Source organism: Vombatus ursinus, unplaced genomic scaffold (genome assembly GCF_900497805.2).
Source record: "Vombatus ursinus unplaced genomic scaffold, bare-nosed wombat genome assembly UNPS02014794.1, whole genome shotgun sequence".
Taxonomy (NCBI): domain Eukaryota; kingdom Metazoa; phylum Chordata; class Mammalia; order Diprotodontia; family Vombatidae; genus Vombatus; species Vombatus ursinus.
The window spans coordinates 1,550,492-1,573,220 of NW_020954572.1; the positions used below are offsets into that span (position 1 = coordinate 1,550,492).

The following is a 22,729-nucleotide window of genomic DNA, read 5'->3' on the forward strand; positions in this document are numbered from 1 at the left end:
TTTGTTTTAGTACTTCCAATGAGCATTCATTTTTTTAAAATTTAAAGTTTTATTGATATCATTTGCTTTTTATACCACAGTTATTTCCCAATAATGCTTCCCCCATAAAATCCTCCTTTGAAATAATGAAAAAATTGAGCTAAAGGAACTGACATTGTTATAATGTATACAAAATTCCATACCCACATTCTCCCACCTCTTTACTAGGCAAAGGGAAATACGTTTTATCATTTATTCTCTAGGACTAAAATTGGTCCTTTTAAGCATTAATTTTAGCTTAAGAGGAATATGACCTATAGCTCTTCCATTACTGCCTAGTGAGCATCTATTTAAATTAAATTAAATTCTGATTCAAAAAAAAATTATTATCACAGCTCTTGACCAGTTTGTAACTTTTAAGAAATTATAGTTTATGCAATGGATTGGTCATTTAGCTTTGATATACTTCAAATCAACAAATAAATTTACATGCTACATGCATATTTCATAGTCTCATAGATATAAAATGTGCCATTTTGAAGAAAAATGCTAATCTGATCAGAGGAAGCTTTCTCCCATATTTAGAGAACCACTGTGGTCTGAGGCTTATGTAAACAGAATAAACAATACTCAGATTCAAAGAATAGTTCAGTTGCAGTTGCTCCCTTTCATAGTCATCAAAGCTAAGCTAAATGGAAGACAGAATGATTTCTATAAGGACAAATCATGCCTCACTAATTAATCTACTAGAGTCTTTGAGGAGACAAACAAACATGTAGACATGGGCTAGCCAGCATAGGCATTCCAAAAGATTTGAAACCTTTAAAAAAAAAAAAAAAACAAACAAACACTGAGTCAGCAAGGGATTGGATAAATAGTGAGGTATTTTGTGAAGAATGGAGAACTATCTTATTTGGCATTGGTAAAAAACAGTTTTTTACCTCTATCTGTAAATAACACTTTATTGTCTTCCAGCTACCAGTGCTAGCCTGGTAGATAAGGCATGAGAAGATTTTTATGAAGCATTTCTTTGTGTGGAAACAAGGGATAATTTATTGTCAGCAACAACAGTGAGCTGGAGAGTCTCAGTACACTGCTTCCTACCTTGTTGTGTTTCTACTAAAGTTCTGAAAACTGACACAGGTCAGAAGTATCTTCTGTTGGGTTTAACTGTTTTGCTTCTTCTCTTCCAATCCAGAGTTAACTTGACCTTTACTTTGCTGTACATCGTTTTCTTTTTTTTTAAATTTAAAAAAAAATTTTTTTTTTTAAACATGTATTTTTAAAACTTTGGGTTACAAATTTTCTCCCTTTCTCTCTCCTCACCTGCCTTCACTGAAAAGGCAAGCAACTTGATACAGGTTATAGATGTGTAGTCATGCAAAACACTTCCATAGTAGTCATGTTGTGAAAAACTAAGTATATTTCCCTTCATCCTATCCTACCCTCATTTATTCTCTTCTCTCTTTTGACCCTGTCCCTCCTCAGAAGTGTTTGCTTCTGATTATCCCCTCCCCCAATCTGCCCTCCCCTCTATCATCCCCCTGCTCTCTTGTCCCCTTCCCCCCTTATTTTCCTGTAGGGTAAGATAGATTTCCACACCCAATTGTGTATATTATTCCCTCCTTAAGCCAAATCCTATGAGAATAAGATTCACTCATTCCCTCTCACTTTCCCCCATTTCCCCTCCACTGTAAAAGCCTTTTCTTGTCTGTTTCATGTGAGATAATTTACCCCATTCTACCTCTCCCTTTCTCCTTCTCCCAGTATAATCCTCTCTCACCCCTTAATTTTATTTTCCAGGTATCACCCCTTCATCTTCAACTCACCCTGTGCCCTCTATCCATCTATCTATCTATCTATCTATCTACACATAGATATAATTTTTTCCCTCCCACTACCCTAATACTGACAAAGGACTCATGAGTTACAAATATCACCTTTCCATGTAGGAATGTAAACAGTTCAACCCTAACATGTGTCTTATGATTTCTCTTTCCTGTTTACCTCTTCGTGTTTCACTTGAGTCTTGTACTTGAAAGTCAAATTTTCTATTCAGCTCTGGTCTTTTCATCAAGAATGCTTGGAAGTCCCCTATTTCACTGAATGACCATTTTTTACCCTGCAGGATTACACTCAGTTTTGCTGGGTAGGTGATTCTTGGTTGTAATCCTATCTCCTTTGCCCTCCAGAATATTATATTCCATGCCCTCCAGTCCCTTAATGTAGAAGCTGCTAAATCTTGTGTTATCCTGATTGTGTTTCCACAGTACTTGAATTGTTTCTTTCTGGCTGCTTGCAATATTTTCTCCTTGACCTGGGAATTCTGGAATTTGACTACAGTATTCCTAGGAGTTTTCCTTTGGGGGATCTCTTTCAGGAGGTGATCGGTGGATTCTTTCAATTTCTGTTTTGCCCTCTGGTTCTAAAATATCAGGGCAGTTTTCCTTGATAATTTCTTGAAAGATGATGTCTAGGCTCTTTTTTTTTTTGATCATGGCTTTCAGATAGTCAATAATTTTTAAATTCTCTCTCCTTGATCTACTTTCCAGGTCAGTTGTTTTTCCAATGAGATATTTCACATTTTCTTCTATTTTTTCATTCTTTTGGATTTGTTTTACAGTGCCTTGATTTCTCATAAAGTCACTAGCTTCCAATTACTCCATTCTAATTTTTAAGGAAGTATTTTCTTCAGTAAGCTTTTGGACTTCCTTTTCCATTTGGCCAACTTTGCTTTTTAGGGCATTCCTCTCCTCATTGGGTTTTTGGACCTCTTTTGCCATTTGGGTTAGGCTATTTTTTAAGGTGTTATTTTCTTCAGTATTTTTTGGGTCTCCTTTAGCAAGCTGTTGACTAGTTTTTCATGATTTTCTTGCATCATTCTCAGTTTTTCCTCTACTTCTCTTACTTGCTTATCAAAATCCTTTTGGAGCTCTTCTATGGCCTGGGACCAATTCATATTTTTCTTGGAGGCTTTGGATGTAGGAGCTTTGACTTTGTTGTCTTCTTCTGAATGTATGTTTTGATCTTCTTTGTCACCAAAGAAAGATTCTATGGTCTGACTTTTTTTGCGCTGTTTGCTCATGATCCCAGCCAATTACTTGAGTTTTAAACTCTTTGTTAAGGTAGGGGTCTGCTTCCAGTGTGGAGAATGTACTGTCCCAAGCTTCAGGGGTTTTGTGCAGCTGCTTTCAGAAATACTTCTAGGGACCTATAAATTTTCAGTTCTTCCAAGATAGTATGATCAAAGGCGAGGTGTTTACTCCTTTCCTGGCCTGTACTCTGATATGTGAGTGACCACAAGCACTCTTTTCTGTCTTGGAACTGTGAGGAGGATTTCCTCTCTACCATCACTACAAGCTCCACTGTACCAGTGCTCCTCCTCACCCCAGGACCACCACCCAGAACTGTGACCCAAATTCAAACATGGGCAGAGCAAGAGAATCCTGCACCAGCAGAGAGATCCCTGCAATCCCCCTCTGATCAGCCCCTTGATTTGCCCTCAGTCTGTGGACCAGAAGCTCATGAGGCAGCCACTGCCCCGAGGCCAAGCTCAGGGAACAAGGTTGGGACCCTGTGCTTCTCTCTCACCACCGCAGAAACAGACTTTTCCCACTGACCTTCTAAGTTGTCTTTGGCATTTGTGGGTTGAGAAGTCTGGAAACTGCCACAGCTGCCTGTGATTCAGTCCTCTGCGGCCTGCTCCAGGTTCCCTGCGGCCTGCATGCCCACACCTGCGCTCCTCTCCTAGCCTGGCACGATCAACCATCCAGGTTGTCTTGGGCTGGAAATTTGTTTCACTTTGTCTTCTTGTGGGTTCTGCTGCTTTAGAATTTGTTTAGAGCCATTTTTTAATAGGTATTTGAAAGAGCACCAAATCTGGAGTCAGAGAAGGGGCCTTATTATCCTAGGTCTTTATATCCAGTATGATCTTGAACAGTTACTTCCCCTATCAAGTCCTCAGTATCCTCACGTGCCAAAAAAAAAGGACTAGATGATCTCTAAGGTCCCTTTTGGTTCTAAGTCCTATGGCATTATGAAATGTAAAAAATGTCTGTTGCACACAAAGGAGAGTCAATAACTGGTATGAATTTAAACAGATCTTCAACATTTTTATTTCAGAAAAAAAAATGTTGCTAACTTTACATTATAGAAACTAAAATAACTTCATATTCAGAAAAACAAATGAGTATATACAATTATACATAGTTACTTCAATATTACTTCCATCAGTGAAGATTGCAACACCTCTATAAAGTAATATTTGAGATTTGCCTTGGCCAACCTAGTAATGAACCTCTCCAGACTTAAACTAACCCATAGATAAGATATGTCATCCATCACCAGTTCTGTATTTCTTTGCAGCTTGATAGAGTTTATTAGAGCTTGTACTTTACTGACATAGCTTTGGGAAGCCTAAAAGTTACCTCTATGCAGATGATGAGGCACTGAAATTCCCTCATCTTTAAAAAGAGGACACTAAGAGCACCTATCTCAAAGGGTTATTGTAAGGATCAAATCAGATAATATACGTGAAACATTTTGCAAACCTCAAAGTGCTTTATTTAGTTTGAGTTATTATTATTATGGTATGACTGGCAAATAATCAACATAGTACAGGCAAATGATCTGAATGAAAAAGGAAAATTCAGCTAAGTTACTGACTTGCCCTTATATTCAAAGATGAGGCTACCAAACTCCATGCCTATTTTCTAGTCATCTACATCAACTCCACAAGGCCTGCCCGGCCTGCACCTGCCTCCCTGAGCAGCCATCCCTCAGTGCTTCAGGTACCTTCTCTGACCACTTCCACCTCCATAAGGAGTTATCTCGCCTCAGCTTGGGCACTTTCCTCATTTCCACCCTCCTTCCCTTCACTTTCCAGCCACAAAGCTTCCTGATGCCCTCTGACAAGTCCACTCAAGGCCCAATCTCTAGTAACAATGATAACCTACCTGAACTCATTCCTCAATGATTAACATACTTCCATGCCATCATATCTTCCCCATCTCAGCAATTTTGAATGCCACTGTTCATACCTCATTCTCTAACCCCCACTGCCTGCTCCCTTAACTCACACCCCCCTCAACCCAACCTCCTCCCTCCCCCAATGTCCCACTGTAAAGTTACCCAACCCTTCCACTGTGCTCTCTGAAATGACTGCTCCATAGGTAACAGCTTTCCTCGTAAATCTTTTCCTATTTTACACTTGCATTCACTGAGACCTGGCTCCCTCCTGTTCCTGATGACACATCTTCCATGTCTGCCTTTTCTAGCACTGGTTATACATTTATCATACCCCCTGACTTACTGATCATCGTGGGGGAGTATTCCTTGCTATATTCCTTGCTCTCCATTATCACTTCCAAATTCTCCCTCTACCACCATCATTCAGATGATCATTCAATCTATATTTATCACCTAACCAAGATCCTGGTGGCTATCATCTTCCAACTTCTAGAACCTTCCTAAAATCACTCCTTAGGATGCTTCTAGAAACACTTCCTTTTTCTACAAGTTTAGTGTCTGATTTAGAGTCTTTCCTACCCAACTTCTGCCCTCATAATGGAGAAGTTAAACATACATAATGATTCTTTCTCAACCACTCTAACCTCCCTATTCCTAAACTAACTCATTTCCTGTGACTTACTGCTCCACTTAATCACAGCAATACATAGAGATGTTCATACTCTTGATCTTGCCATCACTCACAAGCATTCCACATCCATATCCATGAAATCTGAAAATCCTTTATCTGATTACAATCTGTTGTCACTATACCTCTCCTTCTGTCTTGCAACTCCAAACCTTGTTGTTTATTCTCCATCTACCTCTCAGTTTTTCCTAGGCCATCATACTTGCAAAGGCTATCCTCTCTTCCCTTTCCCATCTTTCCCCCTTGGTGAACCAGTTCAACTCTATAGTGCCCTCTTCTCTCAAGAACCTCAAGATCCTACTGGAGATCTTGCCTTGCTAAACTCTAACCTTGGATTACTCCCATCATCTATTGCCTTCATTCCTATTCATGTACTGCTGAATGAAGATAGAGAAAATCACAAAATTGTGTTGACTGGGTCCATCTGGACCATCATTACAACAAAGCATTCCTTTTACACTCTTTTAAATATTTACATTCTTCCTCAAACCTCCCACAACTCCCCCACCCCCAACTTTCTCAGCTGAGATCCTGGCTTCATATTTCATTAAAAAAAATTGAAGTTATTCACTGAGAGCTCCCTCTTTTTTCCTCTTCCTCATCTTATGTCACTCAGATGCCTTTGGTCATCATCTACTCCTTTACCCTTGTCTCACAAAAATGCCCCGCACCTTGCCAAGGATAAGCACCCCTCTACATTCACATTTGATCCCATTCCATCCTGCATTCTACATTAGATTGTGCCCTCTATCATCCCCACTCTCTCACTTATCTTCAATCTCTCACTGCCTACTGGCTCCTTCCCTACTGCCTACAAATACACCCATGTCTCCCCCATCCTCAAAAAAACTCTTTCTTCAACCATCCATCCCCACAAACTATCTTCCTATATCTCTCCTTCCTTTCCTGGCTAAACTCTTTGAAAAAACTGTCTACAATAGGTGCCCCTACTTCCTTTCTTCTCACTCTCTCCTTAACCCTCTGCAATCTGGCTTCCTACCTCACCATTCCATTGAAACTTCTCTCTCCCAAGTAAAAAATGATTTCTTAAGTGCCATAGTTAAAGGCCTTTTCTCAATCCTTCCTCTTCTTGAGCTCTCTCTGCAGTCTCTGACACAGTCAATCACCTTTTTCTTGATACTCTCTTCTCTAGGATTTTGTGACACATCTGTCTCCTGGTTTTCCTACTACCTGACAGATTGTTCCTTTGCACTGGATCCTCATTCAAGTCACCCCTGCTAACCATAGGTATCCCCCAAAGTTCTGCCCTGGGTCTTCACAAATCTTTCTGTATTATTTTTGGCGATGTCACCAGCTTCCATGGATTCAATTACAATCTCCATGCAGATGATTCTCAGATCTATTTGTCTAGCCCTAACATCTTTCCTGACCTCTAGTCCCACATCTCCAAATGCCGTTTGGACGTCTCCAACTGGTTGTCCCATAGACATTTTAAATTCAACATGTCTAAAACTGAATTAGTTATCTTTTCCTTCAAACTTTGCCCTCTTCTTATTCTCCCTATTACTGTCTAGGGCACTACCATCCTCCCAACCATTTAGGCTTATAACCTAAGTATCATCCTTGGCTTCTCACTTTCTCTTGCCCCTCTTATTTAAGCAGTTGTCAAGTCATGTCATTTCATAACATCTCCAGTATATGCTTAGACTTGATCTCTAAGGTCCTTTCCAATTCTAACATTTTATTATTTTATTTTTGCATTTCATAAAGGGTAAAGAGAATCTTTATGAAAATTTTGTTTGAGAGTCCCAAATTTTTATTCATGCCATAGACATTCATAGACATTCATGCCAAAGACACAGAGCTAGAAGAGAGCCTTAGACGTAATCTAATCCATACTCCTCATTTTACAGATGAGGAAAATTAGGCTCAGAGAGGTTAAGTGATTTATACAAAGCCACACAACTAGTACTGTGAGAAGAAATGTTTGAACCCAGATTTTCCTGACTTCAACTTCATCATACTATCTACTATACTATGCTGACTCTCCTCTTTGCAGCTATGAGAGAAGGAAGGCAGACAGGATGGTCAAAAAAGAATATCATTTGTTCTAATATTGTGAACAAGTGATCAAACACTTTTATGGTTATTATCCTAGCTTCCCCATACTCACAAGGCCACAAATTCAGTACTGGAAAGAAACTTGTCATCTAGTACAATCCCCTTATTTTCAGATGAAGAAACTGAGGCCTAGCATGGTTAAGTGACTTATTCAAGGTCACACAGGCATTAAGTGAAAGAAATGGGATTTAGACTCAAGTCTTCTGACTCCAAATTCAACACACTTTCAAATGCAACATGCAGCTTCTTTACAGAACAATCATTATTCTTTCTAACAATGCCCATTGCAGTAAATCTTTCAACAAGCCCAACCTATGGCAGTCCTTTCCCTGTTTATCAATTCTAAGGAAAACTTGAGTACATCATTTTTACCTCATGAGCTTTGGGGAAATGAGAAGAATCATTTTCTCTGGTCTGTGCCCAGCAGGAGTTCCTATTTGGAGCCTTCCATGACAGTAACATTATACTACCTCAGGTCTCTGTTTCTTGAGTTTGGGGTCTCACAAGACTTGACCAATTCACCCAAGTGGAAAAAATGAATGCCTCAGAGAGTTTTAAGGAAATTGCAACTAGTAGCAAACTATTAAAAAGAAACCTGATTACTTCATACCTTCAGAGGTAAAACACAAGGCAATTTGGTAAAGAAAGTCTGAAACTGGTTACTGATGGTAGTCCAGAGGTTGCTCGGAGAATCCATTGGCAAAGCTTCCATGAAGGTGGCAATGTTTTCTAAGCAGCGTAACATGGCACCCCCTGCTGGCAAATTCTTTTTGTTATTCAAACCCTAGAAAATACAAAAACGTATTGGATCTGAGCTACTAAAAGATCAAAAATGCATATATTACATCACGAGCTTTAAAAGTATCTTTTTAAACCACCAACAATTACTAACTTACTTCAGTATTTCAAGAACCCATGATTTCATCATTCTGAGTTCTATCACCAACACAAACTGTAATCTCTTTGAACATTGGTAGACTATTTTCATGAGTTTCTGTGACATAAACGATTCATCACCTGGTAGCCAACCTTCTGGTGATAAAAGCCTCACTGCACTCAGTGAGGCTATATCTTGGATAACTGACATATGATGTTTATCACTAGGCCTATTCTTAAAAGGCTTCCCTCTTAGTAAGGACAGAGTTTGTGGTCCACTGGCATGGCCTTTGAGAATTCAGGGTCACTTCTTTATCTTGATGCATCAGAGAACTTTAGTCAAATACAAATTCACTCAAACTCAAGGAAAGAAAATGAGAGAAGAGTAAATAGAAACAAGAAAGAAAAGATCCAAGGTGTATTCATTCATTCAGCAGACATTCAGTAAGCACTTACTCTGTACAAGGCCCTATGCCAGGCATTTGAGGAATAAAACATAGTCCCTGCCCCCAAAAAATAATGGGGGAGGGGCAGTTAGATGACGCAGTGGATACAGCACTGGCCCTAGAGTCAGGAGGACCTGAGTTCAAATCCAGCCTCCAACACATGATACTCACTAGCTGTGTGACCCTGGGCAAGTCACTTAACCCCAACTGCCTCGCAAAAACAAACAAACCAAAAAACCCAACAAAAAACAACAACAACAACAACAACAAAAGAATAATGGGGGAGTTCAGAGGCAGGAGGAAAATAAACCTGCTGTGTGGACAAACCTCCACTGACGATCAACAAGTCTAAGTTCTCTGTGTTTTAGATCAGCTACAGAATTAGGGTGTCTCCCTTTGTCTACCTCCTGAGGTTTTCCCCCCTATTTCTGCATTAGATTGCAGGCACTTATCTAGCACTGGAGAAGTTATAAAAGTCCAGAGTATCAGGACAGTTTCTGCCAAGTCTTAGAGAGGCTGTAGAAAGAGCAGCAAGATCTTAAACATGTACATACTCATTCCAATTTCTATGTTCAAGTGCTCAGAAAACATTTTAAGGCCTTGTGTAACTTCCAGGTATTAGCCTAAGTTTTATACCTCTGTGCAGACTATTTTAGAAAAAAATTCAAGGCACTTCCAGGTCATGTGAGCAAAATGGAAGACTAGACATTTTCTCTGAACACCACAACCTCTCAAACCTTTCCCAAACAGAAATTGTGTGCCAAAGATAAAGCAACTTCAGCACTCTCCATTGTTTAGGACACATAAAATCCAAAATAAAGTTTTAAAAAAAACCCTGAACTGACACTCCCTGACTCTGAGCTCACTCAGCACCCTTTTCTCATCTCCCACACTACTGGCAGTGGAGCTGTAACAGAGACCCAAAGAGCCAACAGAGGCTATACAACACAACTCACCCCTACACCCTAGACCCCTCCCCTTCCCTTATCCAGTGCTGTAGAGATAGGTTGCAGAAATTTGCTCATGCTTCAACAGCCAGCTTAGTCACAGCCCTTCAGGAGCAAAAGCCTGCTAAGAGCTGTAATCTAGAAGCACCAGTGCAGCAAAGCACCAAACTACCGATGCCAGGCCAAAGAACTACGGAGCAGAAGGAATGGGACAGGTCACCAGGACAGGGCACCGTGAATGTTGGGGGCTGTGCGGCATTCAGCCTAGCCAGATGAGAAAAGCATAGCATCCAGTTGGGGCCAGTTCTGACTACCCAAAAGTCAGTTGAAGCAGAGAAAAAAAAATCCAAATAGAAAAGGAATTACTTGTGGATGCATATGCTCTATAGATGCTCCTTTTAGCAGATGACTTTGTGCCAATTACACTGGGTCTCAGAACACTAGAGGGCTTCCTCAGTGTGATATGCAATCGTTCAAACAAGACTGGCCTATCCATTTATGCAAGCAAACCAAATGGATGAAGAACATCTGTTGTATTGATGATGGCTTGCACTCAATGGACAGCCATTGAGTTAGTTGCTGATGAGAACCTTGAATTAATAGGCAGAATAGCCTATAAATAGTTGTTTTAATTATTTAGAGCTTAATGCTAACAAGTCATGAGTCTGAACCCCTTTGTTCCAATTACTTTTGTTATTCTGGGGCAGCTAGGTGGCGCAGTGGATAAAGCACCAGCCCTGAATTCAAGAGGACCTGAGTTCAAATCTGGCCTCAGACACATAACACTTACTAGCTGTGTGACCCTGGACAAGTCACTTAACCCCATTGCCTAGCCAAAAAACAAACAAAAAAAACCCAATTACTTTTGTTCTTTTCCATAGCCTCTAACTGTTTAAACCTGTGACTTAGCAAAAGGTGGCAACAACCCAAATGGGCTCACTGAGGGTATTCTTGGTATAAACTTAAATCAACTTTCCCACATCCCTCCATTTGGGCTCCCTCTTTTTCAGGAGATTCCCTAAGCCTTGAACTCTGGCCAATTAAAGACTTCCTTGTCACAGTTCCTTCGATATCATCACCCCTATAGGAAATGGGCTTGTACCAAGCAGATATATTTTTTAAAAGAAGAAAGATAGGTTTTAAAAAGAAATCAACTAGCCTGGCCTTTAGATTATTCCTTATCTTCCTTGACTCTAGCCTTGGCTCCTTCTGCTATTGGCAAGGGTTACCTTTCCTCCAGACCAAGGATTTCTTTAATTACTGAAGGGTGCAAATCCTGCTTCAGGCAGTGAATAGCATTAACTTTAGCCAGTCATCTCATAAATATGCACTCTTGGTCACAAGGGATGCTGGCAAGAGAGTGGATGACTCAGTATACTACTGTGAAAAAAGTGGAGGAATATAAACATATACTATGAATGTGTATAAATAGCTTCATCTTTGAATACTAAGGACACCATTTGGACCATCCTCACCAGAGTCTCATACCATACCAGGCAGAGGGAACCTCTGGGTCATCTAAGTCCATGAGGCATGAATCCACTCTACAACATTCCTGAAGATTGGTCACCAGTCTCAGTTCAAGCATAACCAATGACATTTCATAAGTTGGTATAATCCATTCTTACAGAGCTCTGATTATTAGGAAATTATTTCTTACATAGGACTGAAATTACCCAATTTACTCCTATTCATTTTCCCTAAGTCTGTCCTCTGGAGCTATGATGAATAAATCTAATCCCTATTCCTCATGACAACCCTTCAGATGCTAGAAGATGGCCTATATATCCCCTAAGTCATTAAATAGGAATACAAGGAAAACTCAATAATTGTTAACATTGTTCTCCTTTTTGGATTTTATTGTGGTTACAGCCTACATTTCCAGGCCAATGAATAGAGTGCTGAACTTGAACTCAAGAAGACTTGAATACAAATCTTGTCTCAGATGCTTAATAGCTTAATAGCTGTGTAACCCTGGGCATATCATTTAACTTCTAAGTCTCAATTCCTCTATATGTAAAATGGGGGTATGTCTTTTATTGCTTCCATCAGAGAGACTCCTTTAGATTAGTGCCTAAATAGAATTAATTATTCATTAGGAATACAAGGTGATGTTAAAACTGGAACACTGGGAAGCTTCATTCCTCTATTAAGGAGGTAGACAAGTTAAGAGCAAAGAACTCAAGACAACCTGCAAGGGTGGGTAAAGGACAGGAATAAAGATTGCCAGTTCCTGTGGCCTCCACCTACTAGTGCCTGGCTACCCACAGTGCTAAACTAAGCTCAGACACCATTTCTTGAAACTTTCTCTGATCCCTCTAGCTAGGAGAGAATCTTCCTCCCTCAATTGCACATACGTCTCTGATTTCCCTTTCTTCTTTTCTAACTTATATTACATTAGTTAGTACAAATATCTAATGACTACAAGATTACAAACTCCTTGAGGGCAGGAACAAAACTATTTTTTTTATCCCCACTGTCCAGAACACGGTCTTGAATATAGTAGGTATTTATCAAGTTCTAAGACATTCTGAAAGTGGGCTACAATCTTTACAGCTAGTCCCTAAACCCACTACCAAATATGGGCCGGAGGCTCCAAGAAGCCCCAAGGTGACAAAGAAAACACTATCAGTTATAAGGAAGTTAGGGGATCTCCAGATCATGTACCAGTATTTTCAAATTGCTTCTTCTGGTCCCCAATTTTCAGGCAAGATTTGAAATATCTTTCTGGAAAACCTACCTCCAACAGCTGACTGAGTGCAGCAATGGAACTAAGCTCATTGAAGTCCATGAGAGATGTAGCTAAGGTTCGTAAAAAACTCCCATCTGGAAAAACAACAATCTAAGTTAGCAGGGTTTCAGATCTGAATGACTGGCCACATATTAAAGTCTCCTAAGAATTACCTTTTATACTGCTCTGGAACAGCTGTGGGAATATCCCATTGGGAGCTAGTTGATGGAAGATACAGCGGAGAAACTGCTTCGCCACCCCTGCAGCATTACCAGGGATCATCATGCTGGGATGAAAGAAGGAAAAAAAGCACAAGATGTCAAGAAACTTTTTCCATTCTTCCAAATTCCAAGAAATAACTTTGCATCATGATTTATACTAATTCTCTTACTGTAATTTGTGCTAGATAAAGTGGATATGGTCATCCCTAACCCCAGTAATAGTGAAAATTCAGAATCATAGAAGTACAGAATCATGGTATGTTTGAGTTAGAAGAAACTTTAAACATAGACTTTTGAGGGGAAAGAACACAAAATGTGAGATTTATAGGGTATATTAGATCATAGAATATTAGAGTTGGAAGGAGAGTTCAGCATGAATACTGAAACATAGAACACTGTTGGATCCAAAAAGTACCTTTGAACATAGATGTTAAACCACTGAAAACAGAATCTTAGAGATAACAGGTATCTTAAAACAAAGAACATTAGAAGAAAGTGTACAGAATCTTAAAAATGGAAGGAACCTCAGAGAATATCTGTCCTAACATTCGCACTTTGCAGATGAAGTAATAAAAGCCTTCTACTTAATTTTTCCAAGTTCTAAAGGCCTCTCCAGCTCTAAGAATCCGTAAGATGTATTTAGTATACTTATAAGCTATTAGAGCTGGAAAGCACTTTAGAAATTATCTAGTCTAATAAGGAACCATCTTCTGCCCAGGTAAATGAAGTGGTTTACCAAAGGTCACCTGGAGAAAGCTAGAGGCCAGGTATCCTAGCTCTTGAGGTCAGTGTTCCTTCCATTCTACCACACTGCTTCATAATCCAGAGAAAGTCAATAGATAGATTCTAACAGACTTCCTTGCTTTATCAGTTCCTTCATCAGACTAGATAATATCTAAAGTTTCTTCCAGAACTAATAGATAGTTTATGAGTCTACACTAAATCAATTTTGCTCAAATGAAATATCTTGAAAAACACTCCCACCTTTTAAAGAAGAAGTAATTGATACATTTCTCTTCAAAAGCTATTCTCTTTTAGGCATTAAAGATAAAAAGTTAATTCAAGTATTCCAGAGCACATCAGAAAAGAGAGAAATAAAGAAAGCCTTGGAATTCCTCCTTTGGAACAATCTGACCTCTATACACTCAGCCTTCCTATGAGGCTTCATGACTTTTGGAAATTTCCATTTGCTTCCTCATGGGAATGATCTAATAAATGTCTCAGTTCCATATGTTCACTTTTATTGCTATTAATTTCCTTTCTACCCATATTGGGAACAGCTGTATTTGAGTAGTTGAAGGGCTATCACATAGAAAAGAGTTTAGACTTGTTCTATTTGGCTCCAGTTAGCAGAATCAGGAAAAATGGAGGAGAGGGAAGGAAAGTTACAAACAGGAAAATTTAGACTTAATGTCAGAGAAAAGTTGCTACCTATTTGAGTTGTCCTAGGCTGCCTCCTGAGGTTGAAATTACCCTTCATTAGAGGTTTGAAAGCAGTGGCTAGATGAACATTTGTTGGATGTGTTCTAATTAGAGTTCCTTTCAAGTATAGGTTGGACTAGATGGCCACTGAAGAGCCTCCTAACTCCGAAATTTTGTGATTAAGATATTTTGAAAGGGGAAGGTTGGAAAGAGAAAAAATGGATTTTTGTTCAGTGAAAAAAATTAAAAGTGTTTTTTTAAAAGATACTTTGATCCTTCAACAGTTCTGTGATCTCTTCAATGTGGATACTCTATTCCCTCCTGCAGGTTTCAATACCTCCATACCTTCTCATTCTGTGCAATTTTTATCCATTTATTTACATAAATTATTTACAAAGACTCCAATCAACACACAGGAGACTTTCCTTTTTTTTAATATTTCATAAAGAATAATGTTGCACTTGGGCTGTCAAGCATGTGTTAGCTTTCATTCTTTCTACATGACCAGTTCACTTCTTTTTTTCAGTCATTCATGTGATGATCTCTTTTATTACACTTTTCCCAGGTAAATTATCATTGCTTAGATGCTACCTGCTTATTCCCACCGTACAACATTCTAATGCCATTTGTTGTTACTTTTGACAACAGTTCTTCCAAGACTGATGTACATGATATGCAGTCATATATTATGGTATCATTAAATAAAAGATCACTATAGGTTTTTTTAAAGATTATTATTATTAAAAAAAAAAGACGGGCTTTTGTAGTCGTAAACTATTTGGAGATAATAGGTAGGGGAATCACAGTTTTCTAATGCAATTAATTTCTCCTACCCATTTCAATTCCTTCATTTGACAGCAAATGCCTCTCCAAATAAGAGACTGTGATAACCCTATATCTACACCAGGGAAGGGAAAAGAAAATCTATGCACAAGATTCACATGTCAAAATGAAATTCATTAAAAGATATTGTTTATTGCTCACTAGAGATTAGAGTAACATACTATGGGCCTTCAAATCTACATCCAGACTGGGGCAATGGTATGGTAAATACAAAGATTACTTCCAGGCTTCATTTTACATAAGAAAAGTCTTATCTCTGATGTATGTTAGATATGCCCCTTCCTCTTCAGGGGTTCCAGGACAGTGACTGGTTTGGCCAAGGTATTATCTACTACCTCTGTTTTCAGATCTATGCTTTGGAATCTTTGATTGAAGCAACTGGTTGAGGAGAATACTGAATTGGGACTGGATTTTCCTTGCTTTCCTCATGGATAGCTAACAGGGAGTATATAGGGCCTTTTGGATGATTCTGGATACCATAGGACTCCAGATGGACACTTTATCTAAAAAGTTATTATTTGGGCAAAGAGAAGTGACATTCGAGTTTGGAATTTTATACGAGAAATACTAAGTCAGGCTCCACAAGGGATAACAAATAAACTTCCAATACATAAAGATGCTAATAAGGCAATAAAGGGCTTACCTATTAATAGTTATGTATAAATGTCTTTATGCATTTGTATATTATAAAGCAAGCAATATTGACTCTTTTACTTTTCTTAGGATAAGAAAGGTTAACATTTGCAGTTACAAAATTCTAAGAAGTAATCCTTATATCCACAAGGATATATGGATATCCTTATACACATAATAAGAAGGGATCATAAAGACTATAGAAACTAGATATTATGAAAAGTATTATCATTGTTAAAGATTCGTCACAGTTGCCATGGTCAAAGTATTCATCACCACCCTTTGGATATGAACCTCCATGGACTTATCTAGGCTAAATCCCTGGATGGCAGAAACAGTTTATCACCAGGCTTATACTCAAAGCCATTCTTAACTTTCTATTAGGACTACCAGAGCTTACACCCGATGACACAGCCTGAACCTCTAGGATTACCTCCATACCACAACAAGGCATTAGTATAGGACTTTTCAGAAAACTCAACTTAGATAATGAAAGGAAGAGGATCCTCTAAAATGTTGGATTCAAAAATCTATATAATGTTCAACATCTTGAAAGAATTACTATAATCCTATATGGTTTACATTCTGAATTGTAGTGACACTATCTATCCTCAATTACTAAATATCAGTTGAAGGAATTAGCCTAGAAAAGAAAAGACTTAGAGAGACATCAAATTGGTCTTCAAGTACCTGAAGGATTATCAGAGGGATTAGACTTGTTTTCCTTGGTCCTATGACCAATACTTTAAAATTACAGGGAAGGATCAGCCAAGATGGCAAAATAGCAGGAAGAAGTACAACCATGATCTCCTCACAACTATTCAACAAAGACCTAGAAAATGCACCATAACAACACCATAACAATTGGCACTTACTATGTGCCAGGTACTATACTAAGTGCTTTACAAATATCTTATTTGATCCCTACAACAACTCTGGGAGGTAGGTGCCATTATTATCCCCATTTTGCAGTTGAGGAAATGGAGGTAGGCAGAAGTTAAGTGACTCAAGGTCACAGAGTTAATAAGTGTCTGAGGCAGGATTTGAACTTAGGTTTTCCTGACACCAGGGCAGCTAGGTGGAGCAGTGGGTACAGTGTCAGGCCCTGATTCAGAAAGTTTCATGTTCATGAGTTTAAATCAGGCTCCAGAAACTTACTAGCTGTGTGACCCTGGGCAAGTGACTTAATCCTGTTTGCCTCAGTCTCCTTTTCTGTAAAATGAGCTGGAGAAGGAAATAGCAAACCACTCTAGTATCTTTGCTGAGAAAACCCCAAATGGGATCACAATGAGCTGAACACAACTGAAAAATTACTAAAAAAAAATTATTATTTTTTTTTTTTTAGGCAATGGGGGTTAAGTGACTTGCCCAGGGTCCCACAGCTAGGAAGTGTCAAGTGTTTGGTCTGAGGCCAGATTTGAACTCAGGTCCTCTGGACTTTAGAACCAGTGCTCTATCCACTATACCACCTAGCTGCCCCTTAAAAAATTTTTTTTAAACTTCCTGACTCCAGACCCAGAACTTTATCCACTGTGCCCCTTTGGGGCCTTGTACCACAAAAAGTGCTGATCAGAAAATCTAAGAAAAAATTATAGCAAGTCATATTTATATCCCAGGCGAACATAGGGAAATAGAGTGAGAGGTCTGTAGACAATGGGTATAGAATCTGGCAAAGAACAGTCATGCAGGACATTCCAGCTCAGGGACTAAACAAAGGCCTTCACAGTACAGTGCTTCAGTCAGGGCAAGAAGAAGTCTCAGATCTGGCACAGAGGGGTCTGACCTTGTGCAGGAAGCAGGAACAGGTATCAGTTAAAAGTTCTACCATTTACTACCTAGTACTGGTAGTACTGGTAGTAGAGGACACAGATCACAGATCCAGTGCAGAATGAGGAATCTGCTCCTAGATGTGGTGGTCCAGGGTGAAGAATGGTCATGGTCAAGGGCCTTAGACTGTGTACTGAGTAAAGTGCAAGTACAAAAGCAAGCAGCAGATGTGTAGCTCTGATCCCAACCCTGACCCTAACGCAAATTGTCAGGAAGTAGGGCTGGGAAAATGAGCAAACAAAACAAGAATCCTATCATAAATCCCATCAGACAAGGAACTCAAGCCCTAAACCCACAAGAAGAGAATGACTCCAAATCATCCACAAGCAAAGCCTCAAAGAAAACATAGATTGGGCACATGTTCAACTAAAATTCCTCGAAAAGATGAAGCAAGAGTTTTTAATAACTAAAAACAGTTTTATAAATAAAATTAGAGTGCTAGGAAAAAATAATGGAAAAGAAATGAGAGCTATGGAAGAAAGAAGTGGAAAGAGAATCACTCCTTGAAAATTAGAATGGCCCAAAAAGAAGTTACTGACCCCATGAGTCAACAAGAAATGTTTTGAGTTTTTTTTTAAGTCAAAGAACTATAAAAATAGAAGTATAAGTTATCTCATAGCAAAAACAACTGACCTGGAAAACAGATTGATGAAAGATAATTTAAGAATCACTGGACTACCTGAAAACCATGACCAAAAAAGAGAGAGAGAGAGAGAGAGAGAGAGAGAGAGAGAGAGAGATTAGACATCATATTTCAAGAAACATAAAAGAAAACTGCCCGGATTTCTTAAAACCAGAAAGCAAAGTGAAAATAGAAAGAATTTCCTGGTCACTTCCCAAAAGAAAACCCAAAATAAAAACTCCCAGGAACATTATAGCCAAAATCCAGGGCTTCCTGGTCAAAGAAAAAATAGTGCAAACAACTAAAGGAAAAAAATTCAAGTCCCAAGAAGTTAGAGTCAGGATCATACAAGATTTAGGAGTCATAAATATAAAGATGTAGAGAGCTTGAAATACAATATTTTAGATGGCAAAAAATATGGCTTATAACTAAAGCACCTAGATGGCACAGTGTAGAAAAGTGTCAGAACTAGAGTAAAGACGTCCTGAATTCAAATCTAGCCTCTGACACTTATTAGCTATATGATCTTGGACAAGCCACTTAACCTCTGCCTGTTTCAATTTCTTCATCTGTAAAATGGAGGTGATAATAATAACACCTATCTCTTAGGGTTGTTGTTATGAGGATCAAATGAGACAGTATTTGTGAAGTGCTTAGCACAGCATATAATAGGCTCAATAGAAACATTAGTTATTATTATTATTATTATTATTATTATTATTATTAGTAACAACAACAATAATAATAACCCAGCAAAACTGAGCATAATCCTCCAGGGATTATGGACCTTACTGTGAATAAAAGATTTGCAAGCATTCCTGATGAAAAGACAAGAGCTGAGCAGAAACTTTGAAATAATAAATAATTACAAGAATAGTACTGTGTATATAGCCCTTTAAGGTTTGCAAAGCACTTTCACAAATGTTATCTCATTTGATCTTTACAATGATCCTGAAAGTTACATGCCTTTATTATCTTCCTTTTATAGTTGGGGAAACTGAGTAGACAGAGGTTAAAGTGACTTGTCCAGAGTCACACAACTAGTAAATATCTGAGGATAAATTTGAGCTTGGGCTTTCCTGACTTCAAATCTGGCACTCTACACACTGTACCATCTAAATATAAAAACAAGCAATCATAACTGTAAACATAAATGTAAACAAGGATCCACTGTTTGTATTCTTAAATGAGTATATGACACATGTGTTCCCCAAGAACCCTGCCATCATCAGAGATCATAAAGGGATTCAAGTAAGACAGAGGGCCTGGGAATGGGCTTTTTAAGTTTTGGTGATCTTAAAGGAAAAAGGGGGAAAGGAATATACTAGAAGAGAAAAGGAAGAGAATGGGTAAGGGATTTAGGTGCATAAATAGGACGATACAAACAAGGAGAAAGGGGAGGGGGAGTAAGTGGCACTTCAGCCTCATTTTCATCAGAATTGGTCAAAGGAGGAAAAAATACATACACACACAACTGAGTACAGAAATACAGTTTACTTGACAGGTAAACAGGAGGGGAAAGGGAGAAGGAAGAAGGATGAAGAGGGAGGGAAAACTATGGGAGGGATTTATTGTAAGCAAAATGAACTAATAATGGAGGATAGATTTCAAAGAGAGGTTTAAAAATATATGCTAAAAATCTATGATTGGGCTCTGGGTAAGGGAAAGAGAGGGGCGGCAGAGAGGCAGAAGCAGATTGCATCAAACCTAGAATACTGGTACTGAGCACATTACTCTCACACAACCCTTTTCTTTTTTTTTTTTTTTTTTAAAGAGAGGGCAAGGAAACTGATCAACACATTAACTATAATTCCAGAGAACTGTGAGAAGCATGTTACTCACCTCGTGACAGAGAGGTGATGGACTCAGGGTGCAGACTGGGACATTTTTTTTGGACATGGTCAATGCAGCCTATACCCCAAAGAGATCAAGGAAAGTGAAAAAGGACCCATATGTGCAAAAATATTTATAGCAGCTCTTTTTATAGTGACAGAAGTGGAAACTAAGGTGGGACGAAGACAGGTATCACTTGAGGAATGGATGAACAAATTATGTTGTATGAATGTAATGGTATATCATTGCATCATAAGAAATTATGAAAAGAATGGTTTCTGAGTAACTCAAGAAGACTTATATAAAGCGATGTAGACTACAAAGTCATGTAGTGAATGACATTGTAAAGACAAACTACTTTAAAAGATTTAATAACTCTAATCAATGCAATGACCAACCACAATTCCAGAAGAACAACAATGAAGAATGCTACTCATTTCCTGACAGGGAAGCAATGCACTCAAGATGCTGAATGAAATATTCATTTTTACATAGTTAATGTTTGTTCCACCTGAACATGCATTTTTTCCAAGGGTTTCGTTTTTCTTTTTTTCAAAGGGTACAATGAGGAGAGAAAGCAAATTCTTGTTATTTAAAAAAACACTTTGTAAAAAAAAATTACAGGGAAACAGATTTCAACTAAATAGAATGAAAAATGTCCTAATAAAACTATCAAAAAGAAGAATGAATTGTATTAGTGGGTTAGTGGGTACTCTTTCACTGGAGAAGTTCAAATATAATGTAGACAGGATTAATACTTCAGATAGAGGTTGGACTAGATGACCTATTTTCTGTTGTTCTTAAAAGTACATTCAAATTTGTGTTTCAAATAGTGACGTCTAATCAATTTCAATCTTTACGAGTTTCTGGAATCTTTTTTAGTAACTATAATAAACACAGTTCAAAACAAAAGATTATACTTTTTCCTGGAGCTAAATTCAAATGGGCATTTGAGTCCATGTATGTTATATCAAATAACATGGTGCATTTCTAATAAGCTTTGTGGACTATATACTGTAGCTTACACAAAAAGGCAAATCAGCATCTAAAAATACCTAACAAGTTAGGAACGTGCATCTGTTGAACACATTTCTATGCTATGTATAGCCTTGCTTTGGTGGTAGGAACTAAATGACCTTACATTATCATAGAAAATAAAGTCAAATCTTATTTGTAATTTTAACTACAGACACTGATTGAAATTTCCAAAACCTTTCTAGGATCTGACCTTGATACTTGATAACACAAATTCATATCACAGTTTTGAAAATGAGGAAGCCTTGTAATAAAACTCATGTGTCTTTGGAAAGGCAGGAGGTTCCATTAAAGAAGAGAAAGATAAGAAAATGTTTCCAAGAGTCAGAAAAAAAGAATTCTAAAAAAAATTGACCTGATGTCATAAGAAATAAGGCAGATGTCCCTATTGTCACATACTATGTGTGTCCTAAAATTTATAGATAAAATTTTTATTATGGAAAAGAATCATAATAATATAATAACAATAAGTATAAGAACGACAACATGGGTGTGCTGTTGAAGCCAAAGATGCTAAGAATCATAGATTTTAGACCATCTACAAACACTATTATAATTAATAGCAACAAAAATCATCTTATATTTAGACAGCACTTCAAAATTACAAAGGGATTTCATAACCAACATCGTGTTTGAGTTTCACAGGCTCCTATGAGTTGGGTCATACTTATATACTTGAACATATCAATAGATTCATGATTTCATTGATACAGGTACGCCTTCTACCAAAACAGATCATACCTTCTCATCCTGTGTCATTTTTTCCATATATCTTCTACAGAGCATTTGCCCAATATGATGGAGACCTTACTCTAGTTCATTTTATGTTTTTTTGCTGTCAGTGCAGCAATTAGTCTATCTGTTACCACCTGCATTCAATATAACTGGCCCATCTCCTTTTCAGTCATCCATCTTCTCAATAAAATCCTTTACTACTCTTCTTCCTTATTGGAAATGGAACTATGTAGCCCACCATACATCCTTTCATTTCTCTTTGAGTCACCTGAAACTTTGAGGTGGTCAAGTTAACTATTCCCATTTTATAAATAAGGAACGCAAGGTCACCCAGTTTGTAAGTGAGAGAGCTGAAGTTCAAATTTAGCCTCCTGTCTCTTAGCCCAGGTGTACTGTCTATAGTATTCCCTTAGTGCCTTTAAAAAACAGCAAGAATGTAAAAAGAAAAAAGGGGGAAGGGTAGAGAAAATATATTTGGCTTACTTTGGTACCTTACCTTTCTGCTTGGTTGGAAAAACTGGTGCTGGATGCCAATCTAAACAAAATACCAAAAAATATAGTCACAGGAATGTCCTGACCTTGGTCATGGAATACAATATCAGGAAAATTACAAATAGAAATGGACCTAGAACCATTATAAAATACTCCATAATTGAACTACAGATACTGGAAAGAACCTTAAAAGTTGCCTGAGGTCCAAAAAGATAAAAATGATTTGCTCAAAGTCACATGGAGGTAAGTGGCAGAGTGAGGATTAAAGCCCAGGTCTTCTGACTCCAAATTCAGTATTCTTTCCACAATACTATGATGTCTCCCATTAGTCCTTTCAGCCTACAAAAGT

General features: G+C 38.2%; 1 protein-coding gene across 2 annotated transcripts in view; it reads right to left on the reverse strand.

The window, feature by feature from the left end:
* The window catches only part of UNC79 (unc-79 homolog, NALCN channel complex subunit), a 285,579-nt gene that overhangs the window by 53,473 nt on the left and 209,377 nt on the right, over positions 1-22,729 (reverse strand). For both annotated transcript variants that reach the window (XM_027869844.1, XM_027869843.1), the window contains 4 exons: positions 22,385-22,423; positions 12,891-13,003; positions 12,727-12,812; positions 8,328-8,501 (listed from right to left, as the gene is read on the reverse strand). In XM_027869844.1, the coding sequence (XP_027725645.1) occupies positions 8,328-8,501; positions 12,727-12,812; positions 12,891-13,003; positions 22,385-22,423 (412 nt within the window). The remainder of the gene's footprint in view (positions 1-8,327; positions 8,502-12,726; positions 12,813-12,890; positions 13,004-22,384; positions 22,424-22,729) is intronic.